Source organism: Drosophila obscura, unplaced genomic scaffold, assembly GCF_018151105.1.
Source record: "Drosophila obscura isolate BZ-5 IFL unplaced genomic scaffold, ASM1815110v1 contig_179, whole genome shotgun sequence".
Classification (NCBI taxonomy): Eukaryota; Metazoa; Arthropoda; class Insecta; order Diptera; family Drosophilidae; genus Drosophila; species Drosophila obscura.
In genome coordinates this window covers 5519498-5532596 of record NW_024542766.1, presented here as the reverse complement: position 1 = coordinate 5532596, position 13099 = coordinate 5519498, and the positions used below count along the sequence as shown (strand labels likewise).

At 41.5% G+C, this 13099-nt stretch overlaps 3 protein-coding genes across 4 annotated transcripts in view; 2 read left to right on the top strand and 1 right to left on the bottom strand.

Moving 5' to 3' along the window:
* Positions 1-160: 160 nt before the first annotated feature.
* Positions 161-1705, bottom strand: LOC111082877 (cyclin-K). Its single transcript, XM_022379110.2, has one exon. It carries the CDS (start codon positions 1535-1537, stop codon positions 257-259), a length of 1281 nt encoding a protein of 426 aa, XP_022234802.1. The 5' UTR covers positions 1538-1705; the 3' UTR covers positions 161-256.
* Positions 1706-1949: 244 nt separating this feature from the next.
* Positions 1950-2557, top strand: LOC121403970. 2 transcript variants are annotated; one of them, XM_041592464.1, is made up of 2 exons: positions 1950-2281; positions 2339-2557. In XM_041592464.1, exons 1-2 carry the CDS (start codon positions 2061-2063, stop codon positions 2541-2543), a joined length of 426 nt encoding a protein of 141 aa, XP_041448398.1. In that variant the 5' UTR covers positions 1950-2060; the 3' UTR covers positions 2544-2557. The 2 variants fall into 2 exon arrangements, with proteins under 2 accessions (XP_041448398.1, XP_041448399.1); XM_041592465.1 differs by having other exon boundaries at positions 1954-2276.
* A 506-nt stretch (positions 2558-3063) lies between these two features.
* LOC111082860 (hormone receptor 4) overlaps positions 3064-13099 on the top strand; it is a 58445-nt gene continuing 48409 nt past the window's right edge. Inside the window, exon 1 of the mRNA XM_022379081.2 lies at positions 3064-3742. The gene's annotated coding sequence lies outside the window, so the exon portion shown is untranslated. The remainder of the gene's footprint in view (positions 3743-13099) is intronic.

Sequence of the window (13099 nt, the reverse complement as noted above, 5' to 3'; positions counted from 1 at the left end):
AGTCCCCCGCCCCAAGGAGAGAGAGGAATCATCTCATCCATTAGAAGACACAACAGGCAGGCCAGGCCAGCTCCTCCTGCTGCTACTCCTCCCTCCTCGACTCAACTCGACTCGACTCCGATTTCGATGTGTAAAACGGTGAGAATGTTTTTGTTTTTAATAAAATTACGCTTTATTAATTATTAATATGTATAATCTGCTGTACTCGCAAGCCGCCTTCTGCTCCCACTGCTCCACTTCACTCGTTTGTTTATGTCTATTGGTATCGCTGCTGTGGCTGTCGCCCGCCTGCATTGTAATAGCCACCGCCCGGTCCGCCGGGTACACCCATATTTGGTGGCATTGGTGGTGGCGGCGCAACGGCAGCATTATAATGCGTGGGCGGCGGCTGCTGGACATTCCATGCCGCTGCGGCATACTGTGGCATAGGCACTACGGGTGGCGGAGGTGGCGGTGGCGCATGGTACATGTGATAGTTGGCCTGTCCCTGTCCACCGCCGCCAGTCGGCCCAGTTGGTCCCGGCGGCAGCAGTGGCAGTGCATCGTTGTTGCTGTTGTTCATGCAGCTGCTGCTGATGAGGGCGGAGGGCACTGCATTGGCCAGCGATTTGATGCTCTGTATGTTGTTGAGGTCCAAATGGTTGCCATTGCCACTGCTGCTGTTTGTGGGCGGCGGTGGCGGTGGCTGCTGCTGCTGCTGCTGGGCGGGTGCTCCTCCTCCACTGGGATTCATGGGCTTCACATTGGTGGGACTGTCCGCGCGACTGGGTGGCTTCTGGGGCGGACTGTTGGGTAGCTGGGCCTCCTTCTGGGTGGACTGGTACAGGTCCAACACCTGGTGGCATATGTCCTCCAGTATCTCCATCGTCACATCCGACACGAACATGTCCCACCAGCGCTGATGCTGCGGCTGACGGCCCTCCCAGTCCTGGACCGTGAATTTGCTGAGCTTGCTGGCCAGATGGATGAGCGCCACGGCTATGATCTCGGGCTCCCACTGCAGACAGACGACCGTGCTGAGGGAGTCGTTGACAAAGTTCCAGGCCATTTGGACCATCTTCTGTAGCTTCTGCTGGTCGCCCTTGAAGCACTTGGCATACTTGAGCAGAAATGTGTACGGATGCTCCACCTGCAGGTCGAACTTGATTGTCTGCAGCAGTATGCGCTCCAGTGTCATTACCTCCTCCTTGGGATCCTCGCCAAACGAGTAGAAATAGTTATCGTTGAGGATGCCGCGGGCCGTCTTGATGATGTCGCGACACTTTTTGGGCGTCTCCTCCACCTTGCCGGCGAAGAAGAGGCAACAGCAGGCGGTGACGTAGCGTGGAAAGCTGCGGAACGAGTGGAACATGTAGAAGCGATGGAAGTACACCACTCCGGTGGCCATTGTGTTGTGGCCGAGTCCCATCTTTGTGCCGCACTCCATGATGAAGCGGGCGCCCTCCTTGCGGTAACGGCGCTCATTCTCGAACGTGATCCCATCCAGAATTGACGGTGTCTCTCGCAGTTCCTTTTTGTCATAATACCAGCAAGGCATCGCTCTTTTCCAGCTCCTGGAATACGGCGGTCGGTACGCAGCAGCAGGTTGGGTTCCGTTCCTGTCTTGCTAATTTTGGTGTTATTTATAAATAAATGTACAATTGTTTTAATACGTGGAAAATATTTCCTTTTTTTTTGGTCTTTGGCTGGCAACCCTAGCGGCGAGTGTTGGTAAACTGTGCAAAGTGGCCTCGAACGTTGTATCGATAGATGCAGACGGGCGCCGATACATGTATCGTATTTAAAGTGAGCTAAGTGCCACTCAATTATTTACATATTGAGACTAAGTTTTATTAAGTAATTAATTATAATCTTAAATCTTTGAATGTTGTATTAGTTGGTGTACCTGTAACTATTTATTTTTTAAATATCAAAATCATTAGAAGTTTGGCGGCAACAGTTCGATAGTTAGCTGCAATCTGCTATCGATACTTAGAAATTCCACCTTGCATTTTGTTTCCTTTGCGGAGTTTTGCTATAATTAATTGTTTTTATTGCTTTCAACTATAGTTATTAACGTAATGGTGGTGTCCAAGTGGTCAAATGGTTGTCATTGCAGCCCCCTGCCCTGCAATTGCTGGTATCGCAAATTACACACAAATTTAAACGCGGTAGCGAAATCCAACCCGGCGCCCGTCGCCAGGCCGCTGCAGCCGCAGCACTTGTTGCTCTCGTCCATGACCATGCTTCGACAGCAATTAGCAGCGACTGCCGCACAGCGCCTTGGCATAGTCGAGGTACGGTACGAAACTATTTATAACAAGCCTTTCCAGTTGTACTGCAAATTGCTCTTCGGCAGACATCCAATAATGCGGTCAACAGAGCGCGGATCTGATTGCTGCTGGACTGGACGGGGACTGCGACTGGGACTCGTTTGTGCCAGCAGCAGCCAGCTAACAGGAGTTTTGGCTATGTGCCGGACGCTGCAACTGGAGGTTGCAATGCCTGGCTGTGCCCGCCCACTTCTGTCGCAGTGGGAAACATTTGTCTTTATTTTTGCATAACCAACGCCACCGCCACCGCCACCACCGTCAGCGGCATGGCTAAATTTGAATACAACTCTCGCGGGAGTGGAGTTCCTCGAGGGAAAACGAGTTTCTATTTTCGAGTTGAGGAAGTCTCCCAGAGACAGAGCCACAGCGATGCCTGAGGGTGTGCGCTGCAGACAGGTAAGGAGTTGCAGATTTATGGTTCCCTATAGTTATGTACACACATGCAGCTCGGCTGCAGCAGAAGCCAACAACAATGTTATTAACCTTGGCAAAACTCCGGTTGGCGGTGAGGTAGGGGGGTAGCGCTGGCTGGAGCTTCCTTTGGGTGGCTTCTTTTGGCCAAGAATTGTGCCGGGTCTGCAGAAGGCTGAAGTGTAACCAGTTTCTTTGTGTCTTTCATTCTTGGCTTGGATCGCGCTCTGCCGCTTGCCACTCTCTCTCTCTCTCTCGCGCCGTTCGCTCGCGGCTAGTTTCCAATGTTTAAGACACGTTTGCAGCTTCGTTGCGCTTTGTTCAGTCACTTTTTGAACGTCGCCACTGCCAGACCAACAAGCGGAGATCGATCGCGTTAGCGCGCTCACTCTCTTTTGGCCAACACACACGGGGCCCCACCAGTTAACAGTTGTACACACACACACGCACGCACACACGCGTAGTACATGTATTTTAGTATTGTAGAAAATACCAACATCTCCAGCTTAATGCGCGTTCGTTTCGGGTCTCTTCCTCAAAGCAGAACACAAAAAATAAAATAAAACAAAACAAAAAGTGGCTTTCAGTGTGCTATTCCTACTAAATAGAAAAAAAGTGCTTGCCTAGGCAGAAAAAAGTTTTTTCTTTTCAATAATAATACACTATAAAAGCGGGCTAAATACAACAACTGCAGAAAATACAGATAAATAAGCGTGCAGAAATAAGAAAAATGTCTTGCGCGAATTTATAACCACCAGAAGATCGTGCAACTATAACGCTGAGCTGAGCTGCGCGCTCTCTCTTGATATCAGTCCAGTAGCACAGTACTCTACAGTCTCTCTGTCCATCTTTCTCTCTCGTGTATCTTCTACCCATCTTCATCATACATACATATATGTGCATACCTATGTATATGTATCTCTACTGCATGCATTCTTTGGAATCATTCTATGTGGATTATCTTCAGTCGACAATTGGAATATTTTTTACGTTATACCTCAGTCTATAACGCTAAATAAGTGAGTAAACCTAGAGATTGTAACTACTAAATTATAGTCTTTTATATAGAATATGAGATTTGGGGTTTGGGATGATTCATTTGGGTTTAAATTTGAAAGGAATATTTAAGCTTTTTACTGCATTGTTTTTGCTGACTTACTGACTACCTCTTTTGATGATTCAGTCAGTATATTTATTATTTTTGTGTCTCAGAAACTAGTATTAGAATCGGATAAGCAAGGTATAATGATATCCTCTGATGTTTCAGTTCAAAATTAAAGTATTAAATTAAATTAAATATTAAATCAGCATTTCTAAACCATAAATTATCTTCCCTGTGATTTAATTCGGCTAGAGCTTGAAAAATCCTAAACGAAATATAGAACAAAGCTGTGAAACAGCATTTATCTCTGCCTTGAATCATTCCACCTTCCTATGATTCAGTGGGGGTTGACTAAAGAATCTGAGCTCAAGAATATCTGCTCTGTACGGTTTTACTTTAGTTTTCTTTGAAGCAATATGGCAACATCATCTTTCATTGACTTTGGTTATTTCTCTGCACGATACAGTAGGTTTTTAACTTGAATATAGATTCTTAAATGGATTATGAACTATGCTTTTCAAATATTATTTTAAAGGTGCAATATTCCCGCCGTAGATTAAGTAAATTAATACCTAATTTAATCGTGAACTTTGGTATAGCTAAATATAATAAAAACTCAGACCTTTAAAGGGTTCTCTCTCTGCTTTGCTTTACCCTAGCTTGAGCTTTAGTCACCTGAACTTTCGTACCTTTCCCTTTAAAATTCAATGAAAAATCATCTCGGAAGTGCATTATTTCCGCCTTAGATGCTCTGCCCTCTGATGATTCAGTTGGTTTATTGAGTAAAATCATTTCGTGTTTAGCCTTAGATATGAATAATATTTGATGTGCTTGTTGCTTGTGGCTTGCTGCTGTTTTGTGACTGTGATTTATCATCGTCGCAGTCGCATTCAGCGCAGTTAGCGGCGCTGTCGTTGTCGCTGTCGGCGTCGGTGGAGCCACAATTAAGTGCTAAGTGTATGACGATTAGATCATCCATGGGGCGCGTCAAACCGCTTAGCCAAGCTAATTCGAGTGTGTTGGCCCAGGCGTAAGCCAAGGCCATTAAGGCACATGGTGCGGTACTCTCTCTCTCACTCTCTACCTGTAGCTCTCTCTCTCTCCAAGAGGTAGAGCGAGAGTTGATTGAACCTGCCACAGCATCGAGTAGCCAGCCATGTGGCATGCTGCAGCTGCTGTCGTTTGGGGTAACCAAAAAAATTCCAGAAAAAAAAGGCCTGTTGCTACGGTACGCGTCATAATTATAGGTGTACGCTCAACCTTAAGCCTTTGTCTGTCTGGAGTTTTCGAATGTTTTTCAAATGATTCATTGGAGAAGCTCCGAAAATGATTCTTTACCTAAATGCTCAATCATAATTAGTTTTTTGTGTGATTATTTCTCAAAGTGTAGTGCATTTTGCATATAAATTAAATCTTCTTTTGATTCGTATCTATTTTTATTTTTATCTCAAAGCCATGCAATGTCACAATTCCCTCCCTGAGCTCTGGCTTTCCCCCTTAAAATTACCCTCCAATTACTTGGCTTATCATATGTTTATTTCTCACTGTGTAGCAGTGCAGCAGTGCAGCAGCAGGGCTCATTCCATTGTTATTTGTCTAAAACACAAGCCATGTAAATGTTGTAGCCTGCCGCTGAGTTGTTGAGTTGTTTTCTCATTTTTGTTGTTGTTGTTGTTTTTTTTTGCACAATATGTTAACAATTTTGATTGGCAATGCTGCAGCCGGTGGTGGTGCTGGTGCGTTGTGTGGTGTGCTGTGTGTTGTGTGTTGTGCATTGTTTTAGGATCTGTTGCATGTTGCAAATTGCAATTGCAGCCGCAGCAGCAGCAGCACCACCATCAACCGGCAGAGTCCCACGAAGCGTGAACAACTCCAAAGCGACTTCGAATGTGACGGTACGGGACGGGACGGCGTTGAACTCAACCGAAATGGTTATGGCCGCATCAATATCTCTGCTGCTGCTGTTGATGCTGCTGTTTCTCCTGTTTTGTTGTTGTTGTTACCCCCCAAACATGTATTCTCGCGTACATTACACATTCTTGGATGAATAGACCCACGGACCACGGAGACGTGCCCATAAATCACGCGTGTCTTGGCCATACTTTTAGACTTACTTTTTGTGGTAGCCAAGCGCGAGGCAGGCCAGCACTTTGGGTCTGTCCACCACACACAAACACATCAAAGTGTCAGCTACCTCTCCAGAGTGGTTTTGATACCCATTAGAAGGGGATATGTTGTATGTTGTAGGGGAAAACATAGATGGAATGTCTAGCAAGATCAGCTGGAGCTATGATAATAAAGGAGCTGTAACTGCGGTGTACAGAAAATGTGCTAAAATGTTAGAATTATTTCTGAAGATGTTCTCTTCCCATCTAACCAAAATCATTATTTTATAATGCATATTACAAGCAGAATATGGAATTTTATCTTTTTATCTACCAATTAAATTAACTTTTCTTTGGGCGTATTTTTGTATATTTCGAGAATTTTCTTTACTGATTTTATCCTATTTACAGGGTATCCCTTGCTACATAGATTCTCTAAATATCTCGTTCTTAGTTGTTTGGTGTTTTTTTTTTTTAATATTTTTTTTTCATATTGATGGAAGCTGTTTGGCCTTTTTGGGCTTTACAGAGACGAACAACCGTCTTCAGTTGATCTTCAAAATGCTTTATTAGCTAATCCTTAGACATCCACAAGCAGCTGCCATAATTTGATGCTGTGGGACAGGTCCGTTTGTTACCATACAGAAATGTGGCTTTAACGGCAGTTAGTTTTCTGTAATTTATTTGAACTTATTAATATTTAATGTTTAATAAATAAATAAACGCTTGTGTGTGCCTGGGTCATTGAATTGTCACTCAACGTGTAGCTAAATGTTAATTAGATAATTGTTAGATTAACTTTCCACACGGGCAAAACCCAATGTGACGAGTGATTTCTTTTTTTAGTTTTGCTTTTAAAAACTCTTCAGCTTTGGCATCCAATTAGTTTGTAAACTCCAAGCCGAAGATGTGCCTGCTTTATATATATATTTTTTTCATCATACGTAGGCCCATTCCCACTCCCATACGCAATAATCTCTGCCGCAAACAATGGACTTGTAAAACCCACAAGAAGTCAGCACTCATAAATGTGAGAAGATTCCATCCGAGCAGAGCTTGAACATTTTAATTAGAATTTCCTAACCGGCAGTTAGGAAAAATACATACATATATACATAGATACATATATATAGTTCTTTTAGACTTTAGCCTCAAGCAGAAAGCCATTAAAATGTTATATTTTTGCGCTGCCTGCTTTGTGGCCTTTCAATGAACTGCTGGCACTTTGGAGTATGTCAAAGTTGAGGCGGCTGCCAAGCGGCTTTAAGATGGTTTATCAATTGTGGGGGGGCCAAGCTCCAGAAAGTTCATTAAGCCCCCTTCCCCGCAAATGCCAGAGAGAATAAAAAGAGAGTGGCAACAGGCGAGGCGAGGCGACACTTTCTACAGTCCAGAGCTCTCGCGGTAGAGCTTTGGATTGGATCGTGCGTGCCTTGCCTTCTGTCATGATTCAGGTCAACGCGTAGAAGAAGTAGAAGAGGGAATTACAAAATGTATTTATGTCTCGCTTCGCTTTTTGGCCAAAGGCCAAGCGATGACTGAGCTAAATGAAATTAAAAGAAATCATCGCTATCCTATTCCATAATTCCATTTCGATTCCAATGTAGCCTGGGGGCATTCTGCTTCTTCCCCAAAGATCCACGAAGAAGTGCTCAAAGATTGATTGCTGCGATCAAGTGGGTCAGCCGGCGCATTTGGCTCCCTTCTGTGGCTCATTCTTCAGGTGAGAGGAGGAAGTGTTCTTCATGCTGTGCCAGATACTCCCTACTTGGATTGTTTTTCCCGCTGACATGAAAGTGTGACTATGCAGATATTTTGCATGTTAATTATTTCAACCTTCAAACGATCAATGTTCCCAGAGAGAATTACCTTTACAGGTCTTCTCGTGTTCTCGTTACCTGTTTCCATATTGATGTACCTAATTTGGGCCTTCATTAACATTTCCCAACGTAGCAAAAAAACACTTTTCCAAATCCAACATGCCAAATGGAAAACCAATTGAAATACTACAGCATTTTCAACGCCCCAAATTTGGGCCTCCGCTTGAACTAAACCAATTCGCTCCGGTCCACTCCACTCCACTCGAGTCCACTCCATGCCCGGCACTCCATGCCGCACCTCTCTCGCGGAGCAGCGTGAAGGCCGAACCGGCTCTTGTGGCACACACACACAATCAGAGAGCCCGTGAGCCAGCCCCAGCCGCCGCATAATGACTAATAATGCCACCGATTTGCATGCTATAAGGCAACACACAGGCCAACAGACAGACAGCCCAACAGGCCAACAGCTTAACTATGTCTTGAGAAACTGAATTGAAACGAAACTGGTTTCCATTGCATTTCATTTCATTTCATCGCAAAGTCTACTACTACGACTACGATTGAGAAACGCAAAACAATTGTTAAAGGCAGATCTCCGGGCAGATCCGGGCTAAAAGAGTGCAGGAATGTGCCTCTGCCTTTAAGAATGGAAATGAGTTTGGGAATTGGAAAGGGAATTCATAAATGGAATTACTTACTAATCCAACTTTACGACTTTAAGAATGGAAACTATTTTTGTTCGGCGAATTGGAAAGGCAATTCAATTTCATTAATCAATTCATGGATTCTGACTTGAGTACAGACTTTGGGAAGATTGGGATAGATTGCTTGGCAGTCCCTGCTGCGATTGCTGGCATTAATATGCGGCTTGAATATTCACTATATTGGAGGGGAAGAATCTATATTAAAAATCCAATTTCCACAAAGGGATGGGATGGGAATTTCAAAAGTATTCATAAGTTCATACAATAAAGGCAACCAAACTTCAGTTTGGAATAGGTTTCGAAATTAATATAAAAATAGTTTAAATATAATTAAATGTGACCCAAAATAAATTCAAACAAACAAAAATATTCCTAATTATAATTTAGCCATCAAAAACCACAATTTTCATTGAAAAATTCTTCCACTTGCTTTAGTTTCAAACAAAAAATTCTTCATTGGCCAACTGAAAATCCCAAACAATTGGCAAACAAATTGCCTTAAATCGATTTTGGTCAGCTAGCCACAAAAAGCGATCAAATCGACCAAATGTAATGCCAACTAATTTTTTTACCATTAAAGTTTTGATTTCAGTCGCTGCAAAGAGCAGAAGAACTCCGAACGAAGTCTGAAAGTCTGTGGTAATGGTTTTTGGCTAAGATTTGATTAGTTTTGAGAGTGGCCCGGCTAGATGTTCGTTGCAGGGTTCATTCAACCAGTGCGAGCGGTTCTTTTGAAATGTGTTAAATAAATTTGGGAAACTTCCGCTCTGGGATTGGCCACACTTTTACAAAATCCCATCACGGGGTGGTGTCTCTCTCTCTCTCTGGTGCCTCAATCAATTGCAAAATCATTTTGTTAATTTGCTGGCAATTATAATGCATTTGATTGAGAGTTTCGCTATTGACAGACTTTCACCCATTCAAGTGGAGGCAATGTATACAAATGACTCGACTCCTTCGGCCGAATCGAATCGAAATGATATGAGTATTTCCCTTGGTCTTGTGTCACAGTCACAGTTTTGACACCTGGCTCTGAATGGGGAGGGAATCTCTGTGTGTAGGTGTTTAACTTCGAACACGATCCGATTTCTTTCTTTCTTTGTGTTTTGTTAAGCTTCCTCTTTTGGGGACTATCTTGGCCTCAATTTGCATAATTTATGTAATTTGTGCTCAGTTTTTGTTGCCCCATAAATAAAACACACAACACACACTTTTTTGTTTGGGTTTTATTTTTCGTTTTTGTTTGGGTTTTTGTTTTGTTTTGGTTGTGGATGTGTTTGTGTTTATCTAACAATTTGATGGTTAATTTCTAACAATTTCACTTAAATATTTGCGATATGAATTTATGAGCGGCATCACGTAGCTTTTGAATGCCACGGCACGAGCAGGAGATTTGAGTTGAATCTCTTGATTGAAACTCGAGACAATTATTAAGTGCTAAAGATATGCTATAATTTAAAGCTTTTCTGTTAGACATATTCATTACGAATATTATACATTTGTTAAGGTCCAATGATCATTGGGAAATGCGCATTAAAATATATATTTTATATGTTTGATTTTAATGATTTTCGTTTTATGTATTTTATTTTTATTTCTTTTATTTTTTTTCTGTATCTTTCTTGTGTATTTTCTTGAAGCAAAAACTTTCTACTTTTTCTGAGATATCTATCTGTTTTTAGTGTTCCATTAAGCGTTGTTCTTAGACTTAATTATGTGTTGGATTTTGGTTTATTATACAATCACAGGCAACGACTTTCGATTTAGACCTTTAATTAATGAAGAATTAAATTGTGGGAAGAAGAAATCAAAGAGGTTTAAGTATTATTCCATATTCCAAGTTAATTTGTTAAAACGAATTTCTAAATATTTGATGTACCATTCAGATCTCTTTTAGATCCCTCTACATTTTGTACTCTTCCATAATGATTCTAGAACCTCTCTTTTTGGGTTAACAACTAACTTTAATTGAAGATCTTTCGCTGCCTAATCGACTAACCGTTGAAGAGACTCAAGTTCCCGCGTTTTTTTTTGCTTAAACAAAGCCATTTCTCTGTGCCTGCTTCCCAACACAACCGCTAAACACTTTAGAAGGTCGACGTTGCGACCGTCTCTGCTGTTGTCACATTTTCTCCCCAAAGAAGTTGACAACAACTTAATTTCCAAAAAGCATTTTCGTATGACCTTGTTCCCACAAAACATGCTGCCACAAAAAAACAGAAAATACAGAAGAAAAACTCCCATCTAGAAACCACAAAAAGAGACACCAAGAATGGTCTCAGCGAGAAATAAAAATTCAAATCAAAGTTTGAGCTTAATTTACGGTCTGTGGTAGAGTGGAGAGTGGAGAGAGATTTCGTTTGATTTGGGCAACCGGGACACGTACCAATGATCGCTACTCCAGAGAGCTGCACCCACGTTTTGAGACCTTCGTTCCCTCATACCACTAAATCCACATTTCCATTCCACAATCCCCAATCCCACCATTCCGACTGAAGCCGTTGATTAAACGCCCACCTACTTTCGTCATTCCCTCTGAATGTGGATGGGACTCCTCCGTATATCTGTCTGTCTGTCTGCCTGCCTGCCTGTCTGTCTAAGTCATCTTATCATCTGGAATTGCCAGTTTGCCTGACTGTCGGCCATTCATTCATTCATTTGCTGCTCGTACGAGTGTATTCTTAAGTGGCACTTTGTTTGGTTGCTGGTGCCGGTGCCAGTGCTGCGGCTGCTGCTGCTGCGCATGCGCTGAGGCGTGTCCAGTTCTCATCTTGAATGCAGACGCGTCATTCTATCTCTCATTCCCGTTTTCAATCATCTTTATATTTTTTTGTTTCTGGCTGTTGTGCCACTTCCCTGCGAATTTGGCACAGACTCAAGTCGAGTCACTCTTGCAGTGTGTCGCAATAAAAGATACAAAGATACTTTGCGTTTTTCTTTTTGCCGGTTTTACTACCTTTCCGCACGCCCTCTTTGGAGACTCTTCTCTCTGTTGCTGCTGCGGTTCTCCAAGTAATATTTTTTTACTCGTTTTTAATTGCTTTTTTCATCAATTTTGTAATGGAAATTTTATGCATCGTAAATGGGCTGGAAACGGTGGGAAGCCATAAAGAAATTTCTATATATAAATTATGGAAAATTATTAAAGTATATTTAGAATTTGTAATCAGACTTTGGGATTGTGAGAAAAAGTTGAGGAAATTTTAAATACAGCTTAAAATTATGTATGTAAGGTTTTTTTTTTCTTTTTAAGATTATGCTCTGTAATATTATACTCTAAATAATTATTGGAAAACAGCTTCCAGAAACATGTGAAATGCCTTACAAATGTTTATAAACAATCACCAATTAGCCTTGTGCTCCATTTCAGTTTCGTAAAATGTGTTTAAGAAGTGAATTGATATAAAAGCGGATATTTCTGTCTTCAAAATGAATATAGAATATCACAGATAGTTTCGTAAACATTGGATAACAGTTTAATTCCTTTACAGACTGCAAAGAATATAGCAAACAAAGCGATCCCATTTTTCTCCAAAGTTTAGTTTAAAAATTTTTGCGCAGGAACAAAGCTTATTCCAAGTGTTACAAACATTTTTATACTTTGAAAATTCAGAATCAGTGTATTAATCACATTCAGTAATTTTTAGCCGATAAGCTCGAACCATTCCAACATGCCTAACAATGAACGTTCCATATAGATTGATTTTATGGCTATTATGTCATTCCACCCATCTATTCTACCCATTTATAGAATCATAACCGATTGACACCTGTAAAATTATAACAATCCCACCTTCAACTTTTAAATTCTTTACAAAAAAGTAAAGTAAAACGTATTAAAACTTGTTCTCTGGCAGAAATATAAAACAAAGCCATACAGATTGATGACTTATAGCCACAAATACATACGTACACAATGTGTTTGTAGATCGACTGCGAAATTGGAATTTTTGCATAATGAAAACGACTACAACAACGACGATGCCTCCCCACATTGAGTTCGAGTGACTTTATAAACACAAATCGAGCGCGACAATCGATTCGAATCTGGCAGCCAGTTTTGCGGTTTTCCCACGAACTTTTGTTGATGTTTGCTCAAGTGATTTAGCGTTTCGTAGAGATCTCTATATATTTCTCGCTCTCTCTCTCTCTGTCTAAAATGTCACCACATACACTGAGAGAAAAACACTGGTTTCGATGTTGGGGTTGGCACACTTTCCGCGAAGGCGTTCACTCGATACAACAGGAATCAAAAATAATTACACAAGCTTGAAAATGCAAAAACTAAGATTGTTAGAAAATTATTAGACCAAGACCAAGTGCCGGGCACAGGAGAAAAAACATATAACACCAAACAACAAAATTGAGGAAGGTTAGGGGAGTACGGTTTCCTTATGCCTCATGGGAGTGTCTCTATAAATGGTTTATAAATTACTGCTTTCATAAGACATCAATAATAAACCATAAACCTTCACTTAAATAAAAGCTTAATAATAAAGGAATGCGAAAAAATCATTAGAAAACTGTTTCAGCATCTGTTCTTCAAAATCTGAACATAAACATTAATGAAACTTAAAAAAGAAAAGATAACCATTCCAGAATCAATAACTTTCTTCTAGATACGAGTAGGCCATGCCTGGAAATC

Bases quoted from the DNA above. Each gene is read 5' to 3' on its own strand.
- LOC111082877 (XM_022379110.2), bottom strand. From the start codon at position 1,537: ATGCCTTGCTGGTATTATGACAAAAAGGAACTGCGAGAGACACCGTCA.
- LOC121403970 (XM_041592464.1), top strand. From the start codon at position 2,061: ATGGTGGTGTCCAAGTGGTCAAATGGTTGTCATTGCAGCCCCCTGCCC. The intron at 2,282-2,338 runs GTACGAAACTAT...GCTCTTCGGCAG, and splicing joins CTTGGCATAGTCGAGGTACG to ACATCCAATAATGCGGTCAA.